This window comes from Taurulus bubalis, assembly GCF_910589615.1.
Source record: "Taurulus bubalis genome assembly, chromosome: 8".
Taxonomy (NCBI): Eukaryota; Metazoa; Chordata; class Actinopteri; order Perciformes; family Cottidae; genus Taurulus; species Taurulus bubalis.
Genome location: NC_136596.1, coordinates 11247131 through 11273906, shown reverse-complemented (window position 1 = coordinate 11273906; position 26776 = coordinate 11247131). Strand labels below are relative to the sequence as shown.

The following is a 26776-nucleotide window of genomic DNA, read 5'->3' as shown; positions in this document are numbered from 1 at the left end:
TCAGCATGCAATGGACATGCATACTCCAACGCTCTGTGACCCTGACAAAACTCAACTGAGGCATGATATGTAAAAGAAGAGGACTTGGGAGCTAAGAAACCACTTCCTCAGAATTTGGTTCATTTATATGTAAGAGGCTTTCAGAGAGTGTGTGAATTCAGACTTGAACAATGGGCATTCATATTGAAGCGGGTGAATGGAGCTCAGACCCTGGGCTCTGTGGTCTCAAATTAGTGTGTGAAGTCAAAAGTATCCCACCCCCACACATCTTATGCACTTCATGTTGGGTAGAATTGTCCCTAACATGGAGGGCACTGAGTGTATTTGATATACACATTTGCTTCCAGTAATATACCTTACACACATTCATATTATTCCTGTTCCTCAAGGTGGCACATTGTGCCATCTGTGGTTTAACTTGGCAACTTTGTGCAGGTCTCTAACTGTCCAACTCTCTTCAGGGATTAGCCAGCTGCATGGCCGGAGGGGAGGGGCTCAGCATTCCAGCTCGGCACCTCTGTGTGTGTGTGTGTGTGTGTAGAAAGAGTGAGGGGCCCTCTGAGCTAATGGGCAGCGAGGGTGACAAAGGTGGTCCGCTTCAAATAAGAAACCCTGGTGGGATGTTCACACAGGGGAGGAGGAGATGGGCTTTCACATTTTGAGTTCATTCCTTGTGATGTTCCCATCCTGAGCTGTGGTGGCGGAGTCGGTTGTTCATTTCTAGCGTCATGTGTGCTGTTTTGGTGGATCATTTTGATGAGAAAAGTGGACTGATTTTATTTGTGCAGCTGTGGAAGTAAACACTGAATGAAGATGAGTGACATGGAGGAGAGCATCATGTCATACCTGTCACAGAGTGAGACTGACGCCACAACCAAAGACTGTGAGTAACTGAGGAGCTTTGATGTTGCTTTCAACAGGAAATGGTCATATCTTTTTGTTTTAGATAAAAGAATCAAACTGTTGTAACCGATTGTTTTCTCATTACTTCGTTATATTTCTTGCAAAGTACTCCTTCAACAAGTGTCAGTCTTCGTATCCATGCTGCCATAGCCTGAGCTACAGCCAATAGTTTGGCACAAAGTGAAGGACGCAGGAAACGTTTAAACCGATTTCAGGGTCAGAATAAGCTCAAAGTGTTACAAAATCCTGATTTGTATAACTTATGGTCTGCCACTTCCAGCTCTTAATTCTACTTAAACAAACACTGTCTGATTTACAAATGTGTGGCTTTTATATTTACGTTAACATTTACACGCATTCTTACATGTTTACTCAGAGCGAGACCAAAGAAACTGTTATATATAGAAATATTTTACAAATGAAAGTTAATCCTTCTTCACTTAGACATGTGTCCTTATTATACATGTGCAGTGAATGTAGTGGCCATGCTCCATAACTTCTGGGAGCAGAGGCAGACCGGTCAGTTAAATGATTCCTCCAGTGAATCCGATGGTTCTGTTGGGGACACGGCCATCCACACAGCGAGCTTGCTGCTGTACGAGTCTGCCCCGGCCCCTGGTCCTCCATATGTCTGCTATGTCACCTTGCCAGGAGGAAGCTGCTTTGGTAACTATAAGGTGTGTTTATTATCATCTGTGCTGCCTAGCAGGATTTCCACACGTCCTCCATGACGTTGGAAGTACCAAAAATAAACTCCAAGTATTGTGAAGATACATAATGCAGGTGATGTTTCTCTCTTGACGGTGAAATTGCAAAGAGCGTGGAAACACCAGTTGTTTCAAATTAACTATTATTTACTACATTTACATACATGTATTAATACAGTTTAATCTGCAATTGTTTCTCTTCATTTTGCAACAGCACAGACTAGATCTAAACTAAATTATAAAATAATAAAACAGTCCCTGATTCACACAAACAGTTTTCTGACCAAAAGTATTTGTTGTCTGACATCAACTTCCCTGTCAGAGGTAAGAGCTTACAAGCAACACTTGAAGGTCATTTAGTAGGGATAAGCACACAGTCACAAACACGTTTAAGATGTAGTTAAATTGATGTTGTGCCGTTTAAATCCAACAATGCCTCTCAATGGGCTCATTGTGACCCAGACAGCAGCCCCCAGCTCAGAGAAGGCATGTGATTGGTTATCTGTGAATGCCTCTTATGTTCTAATCTCATTGATGAATTGAGGTCTGATCCCATGATTAGCTGTAATGAAGTGTAAAAAAAATCACAATTTGACTAAGTGGGCGAAACTTGTTCACTCAAACCAGTCAACCTTAGGCTCACATATATCAGCAGACCTAGAAACTTCTGTTTGACTTGACAACGTTTCACTTCTTCTTGCACTCTATTTCACATCTTAACCCGTTATGTTCATCGTCTCCTCATCCGCAGGTGTGTGAGACTCCGGCTGAAGCTCGGAGGGATGCAGCTCGTGTGGCGCTGATGAACTCACTTGTGAACGAGCTGCCGTGTCGACGCATCAACCCTCCGTTCATCACTCAGAGTTTGCAGCAGGCGGCCACAGACAGTGCCGTGAGTGTGAACCAGTGCAAACGCACAGTATTTCATTTTTATTACAAGAATTTAGTTGCAACGTAAATGTTGACCTGCACTGTTGTCTCTGTAAAGGTCTCTGTAGGAGATGCTTGTGACTCAAGCACCAGCATAGGAACCTACAGTTTGCTGCTCCACTCCCACATAGGAAAGACAATGCTGGAGTTTCAGGTAAAACAGAAAGCCAGAGCCTATTTTTCTTCTAGCTGTGCTCATAAACCATGTGCTAATTGTGTGAAATATATATTTACTTCAAAGGATTCAGACTTTGTGAAGGGGTACTTTGCTGCTAAGGGATCTTAAATTGTCTATTTATAATTGGACCCCAATTAAAGCAGTATCATTTTACAGAATTAGGAATTATTAAGACAAACATAACAATAATCACAACCACTGGGGGGTTATTCCACCCGCCATTGTTATCATTGCTCCCCCAGAATGGTTTTGGTCATTTATTCCCATGCCATCTCACCCTCAGTTAGACCCAGGCAGGGAGTCATGCTCTGAAACATCTAATATGTCTACCTTTGTGTAAATAAGCATACGTCTGCAGTAAGAGGGTTGTTGGCAGAAGGAAATGGGTCCATTATCATTCCTGCTAAAGAGCTTCCAAGTAATATAAACACCTCCATACGTGCACACCTGTACATACACACGATGTAATGTATTCACACACACATACATTACAATCTCTGCACACTCAGCATCAGTGATAAGGTATTTGGCTGCCGGTGCTTCAGATGATGTATACATGCAGTCAATCCAGGAGGTGTTATCTTGGAAGTCATACAGAATCCTCAATAAGTAGCACTGAGTGGATGCAAAGCTGGAAACAGATGCGCAGATACAACATGGACTTCAACCCCAGACAACTTGTGTGTTATGTTTCCATCTGTGTCTCATTAGGTCAATTTCAGTTAATGTATAGGCTTTCTATGTTTGACACTAATGCCACTAGCTCTTAACACATGGCAGCTGGTCAGTGAGACAGTCAGTGTTTTATAAATCAGGGTGAAACCTACCTGGTGCATAGAGATTTACAAAATCTATTCAAACCAATCATCCACAGTTATGGTGTGAGCTCAAGAAATACCTTGCTAATATGTTATCTTTGTCAGACCTATGTACACAGAGCTGGATGTTTGGGTTTGTTATTCAAGTCATTACTTAAGGGATTGCACAATACTTTCTCTCTCTCTCTCTCTCTCTCTCTCTCTCTCTCTCTCTCTCTGTGTCTGTGTGTGTCTCATTCTCCCCGACTTTCTCCCCCTCTTGTTCCCTTTGTAGGAGATGATGACAGTATTCCAGTTGTTGCAGTGGAATGGGACCTTGAAGGCTCTGAGGGATAGGCAGTGCTCTCGACAGGTACAGGTCTTGCCAAGGTCATATCTCATCCCTGGTTTCAGCTAACTTTAACATCTGCTGCTACATTCTGATGATTGCTTATGTTCTTTCCTCCCCCTCAGAGTGTGATTACCTATTACTCTCAGCGAGGATTTGATGAGTATATACGCAGCAGCATGGCTCTGGATTGGCTCGAACGGGAGCAGAGGTCACCGGGGCGACTCGGGGAAGAGCTGCAGGTGGTGCAGAGGGAGCTGGTGTTGGCTCGCCGTCAAGGCATAGAGCTGCGCTTCTACAAGGAAAAGACAGAGATCCTCAGTTTGGCTCTGAGTCAAGCATACATTCACCACACACCTGACGCCTTCAGCGAGGCGTTGAGTCAAACATACAAGCAAGAACAACTTCCTTTACAAACATTATACAGCCAGGACACAGAAGTCCAGATAACCCCACCCTGCAGTCCTTCACCAACCCTCCATAAAAACACAAAGCAACCACCCTGTCAAACCTCTCGCAAACACACAGCCTCCTCCTAACAGTCCTTGACCGTGCTCACAGATTTTTTTCTTTATTTTTTATCATTGTAGTATACAATTGTAAATAAATGTTTTTTCCTTTGACTTGTGACCTTTTTGAGCCTTCATATGAACATTTGCTGGTAATGGTAAGGTGCTTTTTAAAGTCTATTACAGACTACATGATTGAGCAATTATTAATTTCAGTGTAATTAGATTACTTTTAAAATTGTTATTATAATTTGTCTTGTATATAATCACCTTTGTTGAGATCAAAGTAAACAATTATGACACCAGATGACAGGATCGATTGTCTTGCAAGGTTCAAAGGGAACTCTGCACTGGGGAGGACTGTTTATTTGTGTGACTGACATGTCTTGATTTGATCTTTCTCTTGGATAAGATATCTTGATTTCTTGACAAGTATTACTAACCAAACTCAATCCTGCCCGCCTTCTCGTCCTCTTTCCATTTAAACTTATAAATGTTGACAAAACCTTCAAGATTTAACTAATTTAGTTAAATAGAGTAGTCCATTCAGAGAACATATAATGAAGTCATTGTATGTTTTAAGGTTAACCATAAATTGGAAATATTCTACAATTTCTTAGCCATTTTTATCATTGATGTGTTGAGGGATATTTCAACAACTGTATTCTTTTTACACAGGCGACAAGTTCTGTCAATCTTAAAGGTCTGCCATCATCTTGTCATTCCACTTGAGGAAGATGATGGGCATCTCATTTCGAAGTATGTAGTAAGTCAGTGTAATTGCATTTGCCAGCCACATGTACTGTCTTGTACGACAGAAAATGTTTTAAGATTCTAATGTCACTAATAGTTAAAAGCTATTGCGACAGCACCAATAACTCAGTTCAGGCCTGTTGAACATGTATAGAAAATGTCTGTGCTTTTGAGTAACCTCATACTTGACTGTATGACAATAAATATATTATACAAACACTTTATTTTCTTTTTCCCCCCAGTTTGGGACACACTGCATTAAAGAGTGATGTCCATCTGTAGCATGTGTTACCTTTCAGAAAGCCAGTGTGCTTTTCGGTTGTGTTTACTGTGTTCGTAGTCTGTATAATATACAGTTTGGGCTCTCTGACTTTCCGTAGAGAGGTGGAGTTGTCACGTGACCGCGATTGCGGAATTCCTGAAACAAACAAAACAAATGACAGCTGACCAGCAGACGGGACGACGTGTTAACGTCTTATTTTGATCATGTGAGCAACACAACTGAAAACTTAGAGCTGCTGGTAAATAAATGACTTAATAATGAGCTGAAAGCTTGGCGTTAGCTGAGTTGAGCCTTGTCAACTCGTCTTCAGTTGTGTACGTTAGCTACGTGGAGTTTATCATCAGGCACTGGTTTCGTTTTTACAAACATGTATTCTCTAGATATTGCGTCTACGCTAAAATACATGCTAGCTGTTGCCTTGCTATTCTCCGACAGAGACTTTTCTCCATGCAGGGCTTTGTTTACAACCCGTGGCGAGTGTTTATCTTTGCAACACAGCCAGCCACTGGCTGCTTATCACAAGATAGACCTCGCTTACTAATCCAGCTAAGTTAATGGTTGCTGTTTGTGTGGACATGTGAGGACTGTTTGATGTCAGTTGATCAGCTTCGTTTCCATCAGAGGACATCTCAGTCAGCTGCATGTCAAGGGGATCTCGGTAGGTGGAACAAGTTGATGTGAGCAGACATTAAAGATGGAGGCTGCGAGACCAAAGAAGACCAAGGCAAAAACCAGCGGAAAAACTCAGGTGATTAAACAAGTCCTTGACACTTAATGTATCTTCTTTTCAGGTCACACAGGTGGAAAGCCCATTTCAACATTCGACATGTCTCACCAGTCAATCCCAAACTCTCACAACTGTGGACTATTTACAGTGTTCAATACAACATACGTGTGTCTTTAGAAATTAGGAGGAAACTTAAAAAGCTGCATAACATGGAAACCAAACATAAAGGCCCAGCATCCACAAATAAATAATTTATTCATTTTTTAAATAATAGAGCTAATCCTTAGGACACTGGGCTGAGTCTAAATAATGTAATAGTTTTGCCCCATTCGTCATAGTGTTTGTGCTTTCACATACTATTTGTCATAGTAGCTACAGCATATGCTGAGTTGTAAATTATGTTGTTTTCTCTGATTGTTGTTTTATGTTTTCAGCTGGTCAGGAAGCAGAAGCAGGCAGAGGAAGACAAAAGAGCCACAGCTCCCTCCGCTGTCTTTGATGAGGCCTTCACCTCTGGCTTCACCGATGTCCCCCTCAGTCTGCCATATCAGGAGCCATTGGAGGAGCAACCCCCTGAGACCACAACACAGCCATCAGATGTCCCCTGTGAGACACAGCAGACCTCCTCATCACATACGTTATCAACATCAGTGTTAACTGAGACTTTACAGTCACCTCAGACATCACAGGACACAGTGCATCTGACAGAGTCAAAAGACGAGGAAGAGGACGAGGTGGCCGCTCATGGGGCTGAGCTTAAAGTTGCAGCACAGACCACTGAGTTGGAAAAAGATACACAGTCGTGGAATCAGCTGTGGGTTTCAACTCAGTTTCAGATCCCAAATGCCCCGAGTGCCCCTGCACTGTACCCCTCTCTCCCAACACTGGAGGAGGGCTCTGTGATACAGCTCTGTGAGGAAGCTGTGAAAAATAGGGAAAAGGGACCTGCAGTGTTGGCGCTTCCTGAGCAGGAATCTTCCCCCCCAAGTTTGCAGCTTGTGGAGTCTGTAGCAGAACTTTCTAGAAGCAAACTCTACCCAGAATTACCCAAGACAGCTCCAGAAATCCAGGTAATCTCATAGACCAAGAGATAACAATACATTAGATTATGAGTACAGCTGTGGGGTTTTTCAAATGGTAAAAGAGTAAGTTTAAATATAGTGTGTGTTATACATACATTTTATTTGTTGTCGAACACCTCAGTTTTAAAACATTGTCAATGTCGTTTCCCTGAAACAGTACGACAACATCTAAAAGGTAAAACATTATAACTTGGCTCAGTTTCTAAAAAATGAAGAATGTATTTGTTGTTGGCAAAATAATAGTCATAAACTAATTAATGATAAAATAAGTTAACTTTCAAATGTAATTGCACACTAATTCACCATTTCAGCAGACTTTTTAATCTGTCAGTACATTTGCCATGATAATAGCTAACTGTTTTATGGTTATTGTAATGGGTTGATTTCAGTTAAATGTAAGTTTCCTGCTTTTAAAGTGTAGCTTATTATTGTTCTATAGATAGACTGTTCTAGCTGGTTGAACAATAACTGCCTTTACCTGAGAATATCCACAGTATGTGTTATTTTCTCTCTAAAGTTTGTCATCCCTCAATATTCAAATATTCTGATATTTTCTTTTGTAAAATTTGGCCCGACCTAGATAATAACATGGCGATTATGTGACTGAAATCATTGTGTCCTTACAGTTACACATGTATTAACATGTGAGTTCACTTCTTTTTTTTTCTTCTACAGCCGTTCTCGCTGGAGCAGCTGAGTGTTTGGGAGCCCGCTGGAGGTTTGCAAGCTTGGTTAGAGGGTGTCGAAGTGTGTGCTGCCCAGTTCTGTGCTCTAGCCCGGCAGGAGAACCACGAACTGACCGAACTTCTGCAGAATTACTGGCGCTGTCGTAGACAGCTGACCCAATCTCACACACTGCTACATACACAGTCCTCCGACTGCAAGAGCACACAGAATCGTCTCTGGAGCTTCAAAGATGAACAGCTTACTCTTCAGGTGTGGCGGTGAAAACAAAAAGCAGAAATACAGTGTGAAGAGATAACTATGAACTCATAGTCTTCTGCTGTAATGACACCGTCAATGTAATCCCTTCCCTACAGGGTGTGTGTGCAGATCAGTCTAAGGTGTGTGGGTACCACCGCTTCCAGCAGGCAGAGTTCAGTCAGAGTGTGCTGGCTGAGCTGAGGAGACTGTTTGAAGCCCGCAGTGAACTGCTCCATCAGAAGGTGGCGCTACATGCATACACTGCTCTACTGTCACGCCTCCAGGTGGAATCCTACTTGTATCGTCTACTGAAAGGTGAGAGACGTATACATTCTAAATGACATGGAGTGGCTGTAACATGCCTGTTACAAACATGTTTCTCATGCATAATCCTACTGTGAAGTGTAGACCGTCAATCAACTTTGTGTATATTTTTGTTATCAGATTATTCTGGCAGCCAAACACAGCCTTGTTCCCTCCAGCCCTTGAAAGAGGCCATCAGTGTCCTGTTTAGCTTCACTCGTAGAGTCCTGGATGACACACAGTTCCAGACAGACATCCATCACTGGCTGGAGAGATTGGTACACACACACACACACACACACACACACACACACACACACACACACACACACACACACACACACACACACCCCTTGCTCTGTTCCATTGGTTGAGTTGCTGTGTTTACTTACATGGTTCTGGTCAATTCTCCAGGTGGCGGTCCTGCTGCATGTTGGAGGGTCCGGAGAGCACCTGTACCTGCTGTGTCATCTTCTATGCTGTCCTGCTGGGGTTGGAAAGTGGGCTGCACCCTTCCTTCAGGTTAGTTAGAGACATCATTTAGTGTTGTCATGGCATTGGATGTACATAGTGACTGAAGTTGTCTTGCCAATTTTTGCCTCAGATTCAAGTTTGGGGGAACACCTGTGGAGTGCTGCCCTTTATGCAAGCTCTGGCCGTCCTAATGTCGCCTGCAGGGTAAATATCAGAGACCCTTAATTAAGCTACTGATCACTGACCGTGAACTCTGCACTCCGGCTCTAAGTCTTTAGTTTTCCATGAGTGTGCATCCTTTCAGGGTCTAACAACTTAACATCTCTAACCAGTGGCTCCTGTGTTTTGACTCAGACACCGTGCAGAGTTTCTGGGACATCTGAAGCCATGTGAGAGCCAGAGCTCAGCAGCTTCTGGACCTGAGTCTGGAAACTGGACACTAGTTGATGAAGCGGGAGAGGAGGTATATTTAAACGGGCCCTGAGGTATATTTTAAATGGGCCATGGCGGGCCAAACAAAACGCTTTAAAAAAAACAAGAATTATCTAAAAAAAAAAACAGGGTGAATTTCATATGATGGACAATTTCAGTTGTAGGTATATATGTATATAGATGCTGTAATGTTAAAAAGTCTGCATGTCAAGAAAATGTGATATTAATTTATAAATCACAATTCTGGTCTTTGTTTTGCTGTGCTGAGTCATATTCTAAGCTGTTGTAAAATCAATGCCATTTGAACACCTTTGACTGTTTTAAATATCAGTCTTCTGGCATAAAACGACGACTGCTGTCAGTGCAAATGTGTTGCTCAGAAAGCACTTTGTTTTGGGAACCTTTGGGACACATTTTATTTAGCAAAACAGTAATATGTCAAGATCCCGTATAAAAAATAAAAAAACAGCTTCCACTTTGCGTCATGCCTTAAAAACACTTTTAGCAGGTTAAACAGGTGTGAAATCAAGGCTGTCATGACAGTGTTTGTTCATTTAGGCTCCAAGTGCATTTATTTTCTCTGTGTTTAGGATGAGGACCCAGAGAGCAGCTGGTTGTTGCTCTGTGAGGAGGATCTGATCTCCCTGCTGACCCAGTTCCCGTTCCAGCAGCTCTACGCACACATGCTGGGAATGAGCAAGCAGGGTGCGGGATTCTGTCCATCTGTCCATCTGTTGGTGTCCATCACTCACTGAATGAACTAACGCACCACTTTCCTTCCAGGTGTGTATCAACCCCAGGCCTGTTCCAGCCAGAAGATGATGCGTGTTTTCGCTTTTGCCTCCTCACTCATTGAGATTCTGTCTCTTGGTCTTCAAACCTACAACAGAGCACGATACAGACAGCTAGTTAAAAGAATAGGACACATCATACGGTCAGTGCACCAATAATATACAGTCAAACTATACATACAGTATTTAACATTCAATATTCATCCTGTTGTCTCCTCTCTTTCTTTCCTCAGAATGACAGTGTGCTACGTCAGTGACCACTGGGCCCAGTATGTGAGTGTAACTGGTGCAGGTGGATCCAGCGCTCAAGCACACTCTTTGTCTTTGGACAAACTGCAGCTGGAATATGACAATCTCTTCCTCAGAGCTGTGTTGCATGTACTCAGAAACAAACGGTGAGGAATTGGCTTCAAGTTTCCATTTAACTGGGAATCATTTATATACATGAGTTTACATTTGTTTTGTCTCTTACAGATTGGGAATTTGGTTGTTTATGTCAGAGATGCCATATGGGACACTGTCCAGCCCTATGCTGTGGAGGGTCCTTTATGTTATGCAGTGCGCAGAGACAGCAGAACTGGAAACACTCGGTACTGCTACTGACACGAGGTCCTGCATTAAGGCTCTTAGAGGTACCAGCATGTGCTTCTAACCTGCACAAATCTTTCAATGTACACAATTTTGTAAGGAAGTTTTAAAAAACGTTTCTCAAACTACTTAAACTTAATTTCCAAGACACTTGGTAGATCTCCTGTGTTGGGATTTTAAAACCAGACAACATTTTTTTTTATTCGATGTTGATAATTGCCGCCATCATATTCAATTTGTATGTGTCTGTTGCAGACCCAGAACACCAAGAGAGGTTTGAGCACTGGCTTTGTGAAGTGAACAGCTCTGATGGCATCTCCCTCCTCACCGCACTAGCACACATGGCTACACCGACTCAGCACTCTGACCCCGCATTCATCACAACCATAACTCTGCTGATGTACCAGGTATGAGTTGCACAAGGAAAACACTAGAAGACGGATGTAAACAGTAAAGATGTGAATTGATTTAACAAAGCTACTGAATACTCGGATACTTTATATACTGTGTTTTTCATATAGAACCACAGTAATCCACCTGGTCCCTTTGTTAGACAACATACAGTACCTTGTTCTTTTACATCTCCTCTTATCTCTGCTCCAGGTGTCTTATGTTAGTGCGACTACCAGAGAAACTTACTCGAAGGTGGGGAGGGAGTTGCTGGCTGCCATAGCAACCGCCCATCCCTACGTTATATCTGTGCTTCTGGAGAGACTGAGAGAGACCATACAAACTGTGGGAATGGTTGGTATTGCTATTCAATAAAGACTTAACTGCTTGCGGTTGTCTACATTGAGAGGAAAGTATCTTATTTGTCGTTCAGCTCTGACTTAGTTTTGGGTTCTTGTGTGCGTTAGGTGGCCCTGTACTTGTGCAAAGAGCTGCCTTTGAGTCTGTGGCGACCACGGCCAGAGGAAATATGTGTGATCGGAGCCTGGCTGCTCCAACATCCTCTGTCTGCTGTGGAGAACCGGCTGGCTTGCGTCATACTGGAGGGTCTTAACTGGGGTTACACACAGGTAGCCAATGACTCATTAAAAAGTACGTGTCCAGATATCACGAGTGCAATCATGGGTTTATAGTTAAACTTGTCTCCCCTTGCAGGATGGCTCCTTGGCCTTGTCGTCCTCTCTCCACAGTGAAGTGGCTCTGCTGGTGGCTGAAGCCTATCAAAAGTACCTCACTGACAAACCGTACAGCGGCCTCATATCAGAGGGAATCAAACAGGTGATGAACCTCTCCTTCCTCGCAGATGTTTTGTGTCCTGCACCATGGCTGGTTTTTCCATCTTTCTCTCTCTGACCCCTCTCCCTTTAGGTGTCTTACCTTGCCAGTGTCCTTCGTTTGGGCGTTTCTCCTGAAGCATCCTTCAGTCAATGGGCTTGGCAATTGTTGCTAAGGCTGAAGCTCCATGGCAACGCACAGAACCCTAAAGGAGTCTGGTCGGGCTCTGCTTTGGCGTCCAACCCACTTCCAGAGCTTACACACTCTCCCAGCATGCACTCTGTTATCAGGGCTGTAAAAGCAGGCATCCCTATTGGATGCTACCTGTCCATTGCCATGACGACAGTGGGGCATAGGTGTGTACTCGGACGGTGCCTGATACGTGTGGTTGATTTCAACATGGAATTTGAATTTAGATCTTCTCTTGTGTTTTTCTAGTCTTGAACACTTTTGCACTGATGGAGTCGGCTTGTTGAAGAGTCTGATACAATCTCGCCACCTGAGAGCTGCGGTGCATCTTCTGGACAACATCCTACCACCGACCTACCCGCTCAGCTTCTACCTGCTCAATAACTCACAGTAAGAAAGATCACACACAGCCCATAAGAGATATTTATTGTAGAAGCCACCTTATTCCCACCACCTACATTATTCTTCCCTCTGCTGTCGTCCCTCTGTTTACTGCAGGTTTGTAAGTTGTATCCAGTTGTTCTTGCAGTACGACAGCGTGTGTCCTCAAGGTGTGACGCAGCAGGTCACTCACCGGGTCGCACCACTGCTCACAGGAACCAACTATGGAGACATTGTCCGACTTCTGAACAGTGTCATTCAGGTCCGTCACAACAAGCTTCTATTGGACATATGTATTGCCAGTCTTCAGCCGTCACAGAAAATTCACATTCAGGATGTTTACAATAGTAAAAAAATAAATAAGTGGAATATTACCATAAGAATTAGTCTTACATGCAAAGTCTTTACATTGTTTATGTCAGTAGGGGTATTAAAAAGGATAAGCACTGGAATTTTTACCCCAAAACCATGTTTGTTCCATGTGCACAGGATAAACTGCATGATCTAAAAATAGGTTTTAATCTCTAAACATATACTTTTATATACTATAAAAAAAAAGCACACACAAAAAACTAATGATAGCTTACATTTTAGCAACAACGTCTTGTGAAATGATTAAGTTGTTTTATCCCATACATATTTTCCAAAGAGTACATGTATAAATGTGTGTGTTGTATCTTCCAGAGCCACGTGGTGGAGAGCTCACAGCCCGGCCGTGTCGGTGCTGCAGCGGTGCTGGAGTTCTGGGTGGGGATTTTGACTCAGCAGAACCTGTGGTATCGGGACAAAACAGTGCTGTTCCTCATGGATCAGATCTGCTGTGCGGCATTCAAACGCATTCAGGAGGAATCTGTGCAGAAACTTCTCTACCAACAGCATAAGGTATTTACTCAGTCATGTTAGATGTTTGCATTATTTATGGACTCTTTAGGTCTCAAGTGCAGATGCTGAATTTGAATTGCAAACGGCCTTTAGTAACATTTTAAAGATAAATATTACATTAACATTAATGGGTTGCACATTACAGTAAGAGCAGGAGCTTGGTGGTGAGGGATGCTGAACCTTTTCCACCTTTTAAGCTATGAGTTATAGTTCATACTGCGATAGAACTGATCATGAGTGATGATATTCTGAAAGTATACTTGTACGATGAATCCCCAGTAAAATGTTTCCATCAGAAAAAAACTCCAGTGAGCTAGGACCACTAAATAAGCATAGTGTCACTAACAATAGCTGTACATTTCACCATTTTCATACGTCATGCAGAATGCCTTGGGTTACCATGGAGATCGAGGTCTGCTCTCCTATCTGGTTGGCTGGGTTGCTGGAAATGCCACACCCTCCTTCATAGAGGGCCAATCCCTGAGTGCGGAGGTAAGGGTCTCTAAAGCACCAACAATATGTGCAAGTACTCATTATCATATTAGTAAAGTTCTCATTCCTGACTGTCTGTGTTTGTAGGTGTGGTTTGCCTGGCAGGTGCTGAATATGGAGGGCATGTTTGAGGAGGATTCTCAGCTGAGACGCTGTATTGAACAAGAGCTCCTGTCGGAGCCCAACATCTCCCCAGAACAAGCCTTAAAGGTATACAGACACAATCACAAAAAGCTTTGTATTCGTTGAGATGTAAATGTAACATTTAGAAAAATGTTTCACAATACAGGACACAGTTAGTGGAGGACAAAATGTTGCACAATTATGCTGGTATTGTGCATGTTGGCTCACTGGAATGACTGACACACTGAATAGAATGGGAGCATAATTATTAGGCTTTTTCGAGATGAGCCACAATGCATGCTGGTTAGATTTGTGTACAACTTGATCCGACGTCAGGCACACGTGGTCAGAAAAAGAACAAATACAATGCAGATACACGCACATTTCCACATACATATATATTTACAAACACGTATGAATAAATCCGAACGAGGTCTGCAAACGACAAGTAGCCTCCAAATCGGATCTAACAGTTTCTGTGACGTCAGGCTTGACCGCAGTTTTTTTCCAACGCCTTCCGCTGCTCTCTTCCACTTTCCAGACGAAGCACAGTTCACCTCAAACGAGCCTAACGTTTTTCAATACACCTGTCTTTACACTGCAATGACATGTCAAAATGGCTGCTCTGAAAAGGGCCTGTTGTGATCCAAATATTTATTCTTAAACTTCTATTTCTTCTGTAAGTTTTTTTGACTCTTAATTACTTCTGCAAACTTTCTGCAACAGAAACCATTAGAATATCAACATGTTCAGAACAATTTAAGAAATTTACAATTTAACTCAATGGAGAAAATTGTCAAATCCTTTTAAACATGCTATACTTTGCATCCACATTTTTGGGGTTACAGACTTCATTTGAACTTTTAACAGTTTCCAAGATTTTGAACCATTAAAGCATTAAACCATTAAAGTCAAAAGTCAACTTTTCAATATCTTTTTAAGATTTTGAATTATCAGTTTGCCTTCAAGGTTGTTTTCAGACCTTTTCTGAGTTTAAAATTGGTTGACACACCACAGCTGGAGAGGAGCTTTAAAATCTTAAACTTGCTCACATTTCCACTCATACATAACGTCTGGTAAAAATGTAGGAATTATTGTGCTGGTTGCAGACATAACTATGAAACCAAATGTACAGTTGCGGTTTTTGACTCTCACCATGTTTCCCTCACCATGGCAACCTTTGATTGTTGCTAGACAGACACAGGTGATTGAAATTAGCTAATTTGTGCAGTTTGACACATGCAGAGACACTCAGGATTTGTACATTTTCAGGTTTTTTTGAAAACTGCTTTCAAACTTGAGTGTTTCATTTGTTGGTAGTTTAAAGCAAGCAATAGTAATACAAGTCTTCAAATGGTTCAGAAAGCTGCAACATGAATCTTCTCTAAGACTAGAACTCTTGACATGTCATAGCAGGGTAAACACAAATGTAATTAATGAAAGTAGTTATAGTCCTGTTATATTTAGTGTGTCACAACCATTCCATTAAACCAACATGCATGGCCTAAATAGAGCAAGGACATAATTAATGTTATTAATTACACCTGCAATGACATGTCAAAATGGCCCATCACACCAGCTTTCATGAGAGTGCCGTACATTGTACAAAATGGGTTATGAAAAGACAGACAAGAATGAATCTGCATAGTCAATTATAAACTATATCAAGAGGTAGAAGAATAGTTTTGAATGCTGCGAAATATACAACATCAGCGTAATCCAATATTTGTGAGATGAGCTGTAACTAAACATAAACATAGTACATACAAAGTCAAAGGTCAGGTTTAGCAGTCTGTACTGCTGGTTTATGTACTGCTGTACGTAGAGATAGTGTTAACAGTGCGTCTGTGTCTGAGCCAGATGGCCCAGCAGAGGCTGAAGTTGCCGGTAGCACCATCCCTGCAGCGACTGCAGGTTTACCGCTGGGCGTGTCAGGCCCTAGCCACGCCGCCTGACCACCCCCTCCTTCCCCTGGTCTGGCAGAAGTTCCTACAGCTCTACTTCAGACAACCAGGACCTGAGTATGGGTATGTTGCATACACGCACAGTACTATCCCTAGCCAGAGATACCAGGAATAACGCAGAATCCATGTGAAGGCGCCTTGTCTCTCATTGTGTTGTCCATCAGGCTGGTTGCAGGTGGATGTATCGGCAGAAGGTTCTTCCAAGCCTCTTCTCAGGCTGCTTTACTCAGAGACCTGAGACAGAGAATACAGGAGGTGTCTGACTTCCACCATGCTGCCAGCCAGGCCCTCAGGGTGCCCCTACCACACACCCCTTCATCAGACAGCCAGGGCGACGAAAGCCCCGAAAATCCCCGCCCCCCTTACCTCACCTCTCCTCAGCTACACACAGAGCTGGTCAGGTAGGTCACTGATGCACTGATGTGTTCACTCAAAATACATTCCTACTTGCTGTTTGGCAGGTAGTAGCAACCATTAATGTGGTAACCGGCTCTCAGATCTCCGCTCATTGGTTGCATACAGGTTGTTTGGTGTATTTGCCTTATGGTTGGATGATGAGACTCTGCAGAAGCAGGAAGTGTACCTTCCTTCTCTTCCTCCGGAGTATGAACCACACAGACTGGCACAGGTCATGCAGCGGCAGCAGGTGGGTTTATCTTTGTGTGTTTATATTTTGTTTATGTAAAACATGTGGTACAGTAATTGTAGCAGGTTTGTCAAATGTGGTTATGGAGTGGTACATCATGTAGCTCTTGAATTTGAATTTGTGCTGTAGGAACTGTGGCTGGAGTATATGGACCAGGAGCGTCTGCAGTATGACGAGAGAGAGGTTCTGTCTCTCTGGGAAAAGGTGCAGAGTGAGCCAATCTTCTTGCAAGTTCAAAACCCCGGCTTCACTGACTACACCAGCCTCAACAATGGTACTTATCCAAAATTGATACTTTAGACAAAATGGTTTACTTCAGTTGTCAATGTAAAAGTGAACCATTTATATTTTTTTTCTTCTTCTTTTAGTTACTATTTTCAATGTTTTTCTTTTGTGTCTCTCTGTGTGCAGCAAGGGATCGTATCCTATCCAACCTTCAGAAGCATCCAGTCCCCCGTCCAGCTCCAGAGCTGCGGCAGCAGAAGGCGCCAGTAGCTGAAGTCCCCACCACCTGCCTTACTGACTCTAAAGCTGCTACTGAACTGCTGCAGAAGGATCTTAGCATCCTGCAGGAGCAGGCTAGGTACATGGAGTTCATGCAGACATGAAAACATTTTCTCATCATCAGTCACAGAAATGCACAGACTTGTTTGTCACAAAGTTACGCTGTGATTAGTAAATACTTGTTAATCTTGTTGTCAGGATTGCAGTTGCACGTGAAGCCCAACAGGTGGCGATGGAGCAGGAGCTGCTGGAGAGCCTTCCTCTACTGTATAAGAACCAACCAGAGCAAGTCACCATGGCCCTGGAGTGTAAAGGGAAGGGTGGACAGCCGTGCCAGGGACCCGCAAACATCACTGTCACTGTAAGACCACTCAACCAGCCACTCGCCACAAGTTTTAACATAATATATATATATTCATAATGTGTTTGCCGTTATATGTTAATGTGTTTGTGTGTGGTCTCCATAACTGCGTAGTGTGAGCGTGTCCAGAGGCAGGAGGCAGTGCAGACTCAGATAACGTCACTGCGCAGGGACGTCAAGAAGCTTCAAGCCGACGCCATGGCTCCTCCACCTCAAAGCCTGGCCCAGGCTGCTGTCCACACGGAGAATTTTATTACGTCAGTATAAACAGAGGGTGCTGATTTAAAAAAAAACATGTACTAAATCACAATACATTTTGACTGATGCATGTTTTGTGTCCAGGGCTCTGGTGAATATGTATAAGACACAGAAATCATCGGTCGTGCAGCATGTTGGGGTGTCTGCCTTCTACCGGATGGTCTCCTTTGTGTGTGAAGACACGCTGCGACACCCCCCAACACGGCAGTATCTGTCCTCGTGTGTGGAGATACTGGGACAGGTGTGTGCACACACACACACACACACACACACACACACACACACACACACAGGGCAGTACAATATTTATATCAAGCACTGAGTAAATATCTATGGGTTAGATTAACCCGGTATGATTCAGAAACACTGCTGCTTAGGGATTAAATAGGACACAGCTGTGACTAACTGATTGTGAATGGGCAGGTTCGCCCTTGTTACTCCTTAAAGGAATGAAGCTGGCTTGAGTTGCTTTGTACTCGTGTTCTGTGTCCAGGTGTTTATCCAGGGAAATGCAGAGGAATGTGGTCGTGTCCTGAAGACAATCCTGGAGCAGAGGCGTCTTTGCCCACTCATTTCCCCCTTCTTCACTCCCAATTCAGCACCCAATCAGCTCGTCTTTCTCTACCAAGACGTAGTGACATCCTTACATCTGGACAGTGTTGATGTCATTTTCATGCTGCTCACAAAGGTTGGCCTTGACACAGATGCAACACAGTGACGAAATTTGATAAATGCCTAAAGCAGCACAGTTACAGTAAACCCCTTCAACCTCTCCCTGTCTAGTTTGATTTGTCTCAGTGGCTGAATGAAGCACATCCTGTGTTTTCGGAGAGAACCCGTTTGCTGGAGTTGGTCCACGGAGCTCTCTGCGTCTGCGGCCGAGACCCTGAGCCGGAACTTCTCACTCCGTTTCACCTTTTCACCAAACACTGGACCTGGCTTTTACGCCACCGTTTTCCCGATCACTACAGTGACTGCTTGCGTCTGCTTACGACCAGTAAGAGAGTGTGTGTGTGTGTGTGTGTGTGTGTGTGTGTGTGCGCGTGTGCGTGTGCGCGTGCGTGCGTGCGTGCGTGCGTGCGCCCACATTGGACTACACACTATAATGCATGAACAGCAGCTTTTCATTTTTTGGTCTTTTCATTTTTATGTTAAACATTGGCTGGTAAAACAATTTAGAGCAATTAGTCCTCTTGTTGCTCATTCAAGTGATTCATCAAAACACATTCATGCTTCTGAAAGAATGCCTCCTACTCATCTTCCCAACAAAAAGAAATTTAATTAATTAATTAAACTAAAGTTAGCTGAATCATTCCATCAAGCAACTGAATCAGCTCGTCACAAGTATGTACATTTTTGTGTTTTATCAAGACAGAGTTTAGGCCCTCATGAGAGAAAATGATTGCAAATTCAGAGACCTAAAATCTTTTATATAGTATTTTTATTTCAAGAATATTGGATTTAGGTGTTTGATTTGCAACTTCTTCGACAAACAAAGGAATTTCTAAACCTCACCAGGCTCCTCAAACCAGTTGCTGAATCCTGATTGCTGGAAGGTGACTCTGCGAGTGCTGGGCTGCTTACCTCCATCCCGGAATACTAAAAGCAAAACTGAACTAGCACTCAACACCACTGATGTCTCTGGCCGTGCTGTCGCATCCCCAGCTTCTCTTTACAGACCCTCCATCAGCCTCTCCCCTCAGCAGGTAACTAATGTTGGTTTTGTTGTACAGATTATTGCAAAAAAGTCATCTTATCTGTCTCACTATACTATATGATGCTTAAAAATGAATTATTTACCCAACAAGGCTGTGTGATTTAATTGGTTTCAAACAGGTGGATGAGACCGTTGATTGGCTGAGTGATTACTTCCTGCGGAGTCGTCTCAGTAAGCCAGACCTCCGTAGTTTTGGCCTCTACTCAGCCTGGACTCCCTACATCAGTGAGGTGGTTTCCTTCTGGGAACATTTGGCTGGTTGTCTAATCAACGTACAGCTCAGTGGCTGTGCCAGAGAGTCAGTGGGCAGCAGCAAAATAATGAAAGGTAACCGCCAATTGTTAGCACATAATGAGGACCGTAATACTTGTTGTTTCTGTCAGTATGAAAGTGACATTTATCTTGCACTTCCACAGCTCTGCAGGACCTACACAGTAAGATTGTGAAGTTATTTAAGCCTTGGATCTTTCCTCTGGACACTGATGATGGCGGGTAAGCATCCCACACTCTCAGATCTCAGGCAGTCATTGGTGTTAGATGATGGGGAACAGATGTGAGAACAGATGCAGCACAGACTCCACAGGGGACAGCGAATCAAAAACATTCACATTCCATACGTTTTTTTATGTGTTATCTTTGCCCCTTTTTTTTGCGGTTGGATAGTAGATGAATATGATGAATGAACCAACAGTGGATTTTTTTATTATTTACTCTTATCTCTGAAGCACACAAAATGAACCAAAAAGACAAAAGACCACAATAGATATTTATTTAGTTGGAACTTAGAAAAGTCTCAATGAAGTCTCTCATCAGGCCAGAGTTTTGTATGATGATTCCTCTGGTTGATTCATGTAGAGCGCAGTTTAGTGCTTTCCAGGGAAAGGAAAATGAAAAACAAAGAAGATGTCAATATCGGTGTCTCTTTGTCTCAGTCTCAAGTGCTACCCCTGGCTGGAGACAGACGCAAGTGCGGCCGGATGTCTGGTTGGCCTGTATGCTCAACTCACTGACACGCTGTATCACAGGTTCAGAGGTGGGTACCCAGCAGTCCTGTGTTCAATTCAGTTAATTTTGTATAGCCCAAAATCACAAATACAAATTTGCCTCGGAGGGCTTTACAATCTGTACACATACGACATCCCGGGACCTCACATCGGATCAGGAAAAACATGAGTGAGTGTTTTTAAGTGCTGCTACTCTTTTCATCTGCACTGTTAAAGTTATTTAAAATATGGTTGTGTGTATGTTTCAGATCGTCTGCTCCCCGGCCAGAGAGGTGCACTGTGGCTGTGTATGATGCACTACTGTGAGAGCTGCACCTCTCCCCATACACCTGAGTACCTTCTCTACCTGTACCACACACACCTCCGCACCCTTCCTTGGAGACACCTGCACCCTGACACTCAGCTGATGGAGCAGCTTTTCAATGTGAGCCACTCTGCTCTCCGACTGCCAACCCCCGGCCCCCTACACTGCACACTGGTCTAGACAGGGGAGCTTGTTAATTTGAGACCTCGGTCTTGGACCGCTACAGTAGCTCCTATTATTAGCTTGACTTCTCTGTTCCTGGATCCTCTCTCAAGACCCACACAGACATTTAGAGGCTGCTGTACAGAAGCTGCACAGTTTTAAACATATAAAGTAATTCAAACAAAAATGCTGCTTATTATTGCTTATCCGTGAATGGGAAACCATTGAAACGTTTACCAATATGTTATTTTTCTGCAGTCAATAACAGTATTTTCATTATGTATCACATTTCTTTGTTTCTCCAAAATTTAATAAGATGCATGTATTTATATTTAGGATAATCTGATTTCTTTCAAGATAGCTGGATTAGCAATGAATGTGCATCTTGCATAAAGCAGTCAGTTAAGGTACACTGTTTCTAGTTTTGTAGTCAGAGTGGATTTTTGATCATTTTCTCTCTTTCCTGTGCCTGCAGGTGGAGCGAGGAAGTCCCAAGAGTTGCTTCCTCTTTCTGGGAGAAGTGTTATGCAACGTCAACTGGGTCAGTGTCCTAAGTGACCACTTGCAAACACCTCCCACCCTGGCAACATATCCAACTTTACAGGACACGGGTACTCAGAAGGAGTCACACACCATGTTAGTCTATCTCCTATACATGCTAGTTTTTCTGGCAAAAGAAGAACAAATCCTGAGTCAGCCGGTAAGTCCATAATATTTTCTTTTCCAATCCCTGTCAGTCCTCTTGTCACTTTCAAATTATTATTTATTTCCTCCTCAACCTCCAGGACTCCCCTCTACTCAGTCTATTGGTTCAATCCACCTCTCTGCCCTGGCACCAACTGGACCTGTCCTCATACCAGGGCATTCTGGGATATGTCGGCACCCACTACCCGCCCTCATTGCTGCTCAGTGCTGATTCTGCGCTTCAACTGCTGTTGAAATCTCTGCGTAGTGCTGCTGGGCTCCGGCCCCTCCCTCAAGAAGTTCCACACAGGGTGGGACAATACAAACCTGCTTGTTTTACAAGTCAAATCTGAGCTTTATGAAGGCAACATAAACCTCTTAAGATCTAGTTTTTAGTTATTATAGCTACAGTACTTTAAAGTTGATTTAACCTCCTACATTTAAGCTCTGTATGTAGTAGGTGGCAGCCCAGTCGAGGTTTCAAGCCCAGAAAAATATGACAAAACATACTCACCGATGATTTCGTATACATGTTATATATCATCTCACAGTTGAGATTTCATGAAAGTTGATACATAGGATGGATGGCGATACTAGATACAGTATGATTGACATTGAATGGCTGTATTCTACAGAGGAGCCCTTATGTTGAAGAATGTAAAGATAAATGCGTCTCCTTTATCTACTCTGCCTCAGGCAGATACATCTTGTGTGAAAGTGGGAGGCAAGGAACATCCGTATTAAATTTAGACTTAAACAATTCCGTTTTCTTTGCCAGCTCTATATCACTCAGCCAAATTACATAAATGTATCACTTAAACCCATATAGTTTCTCTTGACGTAGAGCAGCAGAAGGAAATCTTAAACACCACTTGATAATGTTCCAAAGTGGCAAAACACACTTCTAAGCTTTACTGGACACAGAACCGCTCTAAGATCCAGCAATGTATTTCAACCCCATCCTTAAAAATACACTTTCTGTCAAACATACTGTAGGTAAAACTGAGTACAGCTAAATATGTGGAAACTAGATGCAATCATTCCAACATAAAATGTTAAATATCAGAAAATTATTAATGGATTTCCTTGGTAACGTTAACATATTTTACTATAAGAATCAGTCAAAATCTCTTTTTTTGGATCAGATGAACCATATGTTAACCAGTAGTAATGAATAAGCAATGTAAATGCTTGATGCCTAAATTGTACTCTCAGAATTAAACTGTTTTGTGGGACAGGAGCTCTTAGTTTGGGGACACATACTCTGAATATCTCTTATAATGTGCACAATATATTCTAAATGAGAAAGTAATGCATATATTTATATATCTATTGCTAATCTGTGTTACTTTTCTTCTTCTCAGGAGGAGACGCTGAAGGCGGGAGTGTATGTGTGCTGGTGTGTGCAGTTTTTGGTGACCCTGGAGCAGGGAGGCAGCATCAGCCTCAGCAGCCTGGAGGCTCAGCTGGAGTCTCTTCTGGAGAGCGTCGTCACATTCAACCCACCAGGCGAGTCGTCCTCCTTGCTTCCTCAACATCAACCATTAGTAATGAATCCTTTCATCACTTTGATTGTACCCCTCTTTTTTTTCTGTCTCCAGAGACGGGTTTGGAGCAGAGGCACATGGCGTTCTGCAGTCTGTTCAGCGAAGCTCTGGCTCTGCTGAATGGGGTCGGTGTCTCAACAGGCGAGGCGCTTGCTGCTCATGTCATTACCTGGCTGGACAGGAAGGGGAGGGGCTTCCCTATTCTGCCTCTCCTCACAGCTTGCTCCCGCTGTCTTGCGTCAGTGCGGCACATGACGAGGATCATGGAGGCATGCATTACAGCGTACTTCAACCACGGTAACCAAAGTTTTATTTAACAGAGAATTGCAACTTTTTTCAATTATTTTGGGAAAACCTTGTACAGTTTACTGTTACGGTAAGAGAAAAGTTCTACAGATATCTCTGTCCTGTGCACATGCATACCCATGCACATGTTAGTATGCTGTACATACTCTTATAATTTAGTTTTTTTTTTTATTTCAGCTGAGGAGGAGTCTGTAGGTTGGGGTCCTGTGTTGGCATCGCTGCAGGTGCCTGAGCTCACAGTGGATGACTTCCTTTCTGAGAGCCAATCAGGGGGCAGCTTCCTGACTCTCTACGCCTTCATCCTGCAGCGTCTCAACTCTGAATACACAGCAGCCAATGAGAGGAGGACTCTGGCTTTAATTAACACATGGACTAATCAAGTATTCCCCAGGTTTGACCCCTCATTCTCTAATTTGGTTGCTTGTTGTGGCTTTTAAAAAGTCCATTTAGCAAGTCGACATGTGTGCTTCTGTGTGTCCCCAGTGGTCCAGGTGATGAAGCCAAGCTGTTCCTTTGGTGGCACAAAGCGCTGAGTCTGTCAGCGGAGCAGCTGAAGCCACAGGTGGGACAGACTGAAGTGTCAGGAGTCGTCATATGTCTGTTGAGGTTGCAAACCAGGCTGCTTCAGCTGGGAGAAGAAAGACAGAACTCTGGATTGTTAGGAGCAATCGGCCTGGGGAAGAGGTCTCCTGTTTCTAATAGGTAAACTCACATGCATTTCAGTCACCAATGAAAACACTAAAATATGTATTCATCATTTATTTATTTTATTTTATTTATTTATTAAGGATCCCCATTAGTCTACACCGTAGTGGAGACTATTCTTCCTGGGTTCCAGGCAAAAGCATTACAATACAAATCATAAAATGCAGTACAGCCTGATCAATGTTGGAGAACTAAAACACAGACTTAGGAAAAACATATACATTCAAAGAAAAATAATAAAAATTCGTAAATACCTAAAAAAAAAACCTAATCTACACTAATTTCCTTTCTGATTATTGCTGCCTTAAGTTTCCTTTTAAAATCACATTTATTTCTTATTAGAGTAATTGTTGATAACCCTCCCGTTAATTCCTGTCCAATGTACATCTAGGTTCAGGGTGGTTGTACGCAGTCTGGTAGCATTCATGTCCATCCAGATGCCATCAGAGAACGAGCTTCGACTCCAACCCACCAGTGACTTGCAGCTCTCTGTGAAAGCACAGCAAGTATGCAGCATACACTGCAAATTAAGTGTTTTCATTTTCCTATCTGCATTTATCTTCTAAAAATAACTTTTGTTTCTCGTGTTTTCTGTGGGTGCAGATGTTGGGGGTGTTGGAGGCCATGGCCAGCAATAAGCAGTACGCAGACTTGGAAGAATCTGTGAATAAAGCTGTCCAGTTCATCCGCTACCCAGGACACTGTCTCAGAGATGGACCGCGACTGCTGGCCCTGCTAGCCAACCTCCTATACCCTGACCTCAGATACCTACACATTATCCGTTAACCGTGACTTAACCTGACACTGCTGGAGATCCAAGTGGACATTTGTTAGTCTACAGTGACAGGTGACTTGTACAGAGAAACTCTTTCTGGAGCACAAGGTTTTCAAGTAGTAACATTGAATTGCGATTGCTTTTATATCAGCGAGAGCTACATGTCTCATCAGCTAGGTCGCAGTGCATTTTGTGAAAAAATACTTTTTGACTGGTAATCTTCAATGAAGGGTCATAAAACCAGTCAGAGCCAAAAGAAATGTTATGTGCTAACCTCTAATCATTACTTGCACTTTGCTTTCTACTCATGTTTATGCCTTGTCGCTTTTTATATAACTTGCCTGTTGGTCTTCAACCCTTCTGTTCTCTTCTTGATTTGAGAGAAAGTTGCACATATTTATTGAAGCAGAATTCAATGCTGGGCTGTTGATGCTAGCATCTAGCTACAATCTCTCAATCATAAATGTTGTACAGATGCATACAGGGGCTGCCTCTAAGAAGTGATCATCTTTAGGAACAGAACATTCGTATCAGTATTGTTTATGTTTGGCCTAAAGTGCTTTCCTTGTTTCTGCCAAAGAGATGTTATTTTAATTTGCTCAGCTACTTAAAACTTCTTGACCATAAACTGCAGTTGTTTCATCTGTCGCTGTTGGGCACAACGACTGCAGCCTGAATAAGCACTAGAAGATTCACTAAGCACCACTTACAAAGTCCCACACTACTTGGCTTCCTTATAAAGTAGTGTGTGGACTGTAATACTGATGCTGTTGATATTACTAAGAGACCTGCAGTGTTATGTTGTTGGCGCTAGTATGAGACTATATAGATGGTGAGGACCCGTTGTCTGTGAGAGTTTATATAACTGACCTTATGTTAAAGGAGCCCAGTCTCGTACTATAATCTACTGAGTTGTCACTCTCAGTAGTGACCTGGTTGTAAACCTGAGTTACCCTACATTACCATTACAACATTTACAGACATGTTCTTCTTTGTAGAATGAGACTCCTCCGGGGTCAAAACCACCTGACGATTTCAGTACCTCTATATCTAAGCCCAGGATATTAGAACAATTAGACCCAATGTTTAAACGGAGACACGTCTGGATATTTCCAACACCATATTTGGCTCCTACACCTGTTTATATAAACAAATGTGTAGGTCATGTGAGGACAAAGGCAGATTGTAATTCAGATTTATAAGACCGCCATACGGCGCTGTACGTCCAACACTTTTCACATTTTAATTTGCATCGTCCGTTCACCACTTCTGTTGCTCTGTGCCATCTCAATAATAATCATGCTGCGCTGCTGCAGCCTGAAGCCTTATTGCCTGTGTTATGTGGTGACTGTTAATGTCAAAAGCATTTATTTTTTATGAGTCAGTAATCAGGAATGGGTCTGCAGGGCTGCTGGAGGAGGACACTACAGGGCTTGGCTGTACAAAAGAGACAAATCTAAGTTCAATAAAGGGAACTGAATGTCTCACAGCTGTACTTACTAACTCAACTCCGTGATCGGGGACCATATGTAGTACATGGAGCCTCTGAGAGCAGGAAGACTGATCTGTGCTCCCTGGACAGGTCGGGTGGAGGGACACATAACTGCTTTATGAATCGAGCTGTAAAGAAAGGAAAAGGTCCAGACAGTAACACATGATACATTGTGTAACCTCCACAACAAAACTGTCTTACAATCTGCATTCTCCATGCATAACACTGCAGATGGTCAAACGGAAATGTAAGCCTGCTTCTCTAAGAAGCCTGTTATGACGAGAACGTACTGTGTCTTTGTGATTTAATTGCCATCCGCATCCTGT

The 26776-nt window shown here is 42.9% G+C and overlaps 2 protein-coding genes across 2 annotated transcripts; both read left to right on the top strand.

Annotated features, from left to right (window-relative positions):
• Positions 1–807: 807 nt before the first annotated feature.
• Positions 808–4348, top strand: lix1 (limb and CNS expressed 1; the record flags this gene model as incomplete). The annotated part of the gene is given in 7 exon segments (XM_079223027.1): positions 808–883; positions 1375–1580; positions 2362–2508; positions 2599–2694; positions 3811–3888; positions 3990–4311; positions 4314–4348. Coding segments are annotated over 7 exon segments (960 nt in total).
• A 1755-nt stretch (positions 4349–6103) lies between these two features.
• On the top strand, positions 6104–25612 carry epg5 (ectopic P-granules autophagy protein 5 homolog (C. elegans); the record flags this gene model as incomplete). Its single annotated transcript, XM_079221682.1, has 45 exons — positions 6104–6157; positions 6571–7206; positions 7894–8154; positions 8259–8457; positions 8587–8723; positions 8860–8967; positions 9050–9123; positions 9274–9382; positions 9942–10056; positions 10135–10285; positions 10376–10537; positions 10617–10774; positions 10986–11137; positions 11334–11474; positions 11588–11749; positions 11835–11957; positions 12048–12310; positions 12393–12533; positions 12642–12786; positions 13209–13406; positions 13791–13898; positions 13986–14108; positions 15882–16048; positions 16150–16386; positions 16508–16631; positions 16761–16905; positions 17043–17214; positions 17334–17496; positions 17611–17753; positions 17839–17995; positions 18248–18442; positions 18538–18751; positions 19273–19460; positions 19591–19798; positions 19888–19963; positions 20404–20504; positions 20724–20899; positions 21417–21641; positions 21727–21936; positions 22990–23134; positions 23227–23469; positions 23656–23869; positions 23962–24180; positions 24575–24689; positions 24787–25612. 45 exons carry the CDS (start codon positions 6104–6106, stop codon positions 24967–24969), a joined length of 7740 nt encoding a protein of 2579 aa, XP_079077808.1. The 3' UTR covers positions 24970–25612.
• Positions 25613–26776: the final 1164 nt, after the last annotated feature.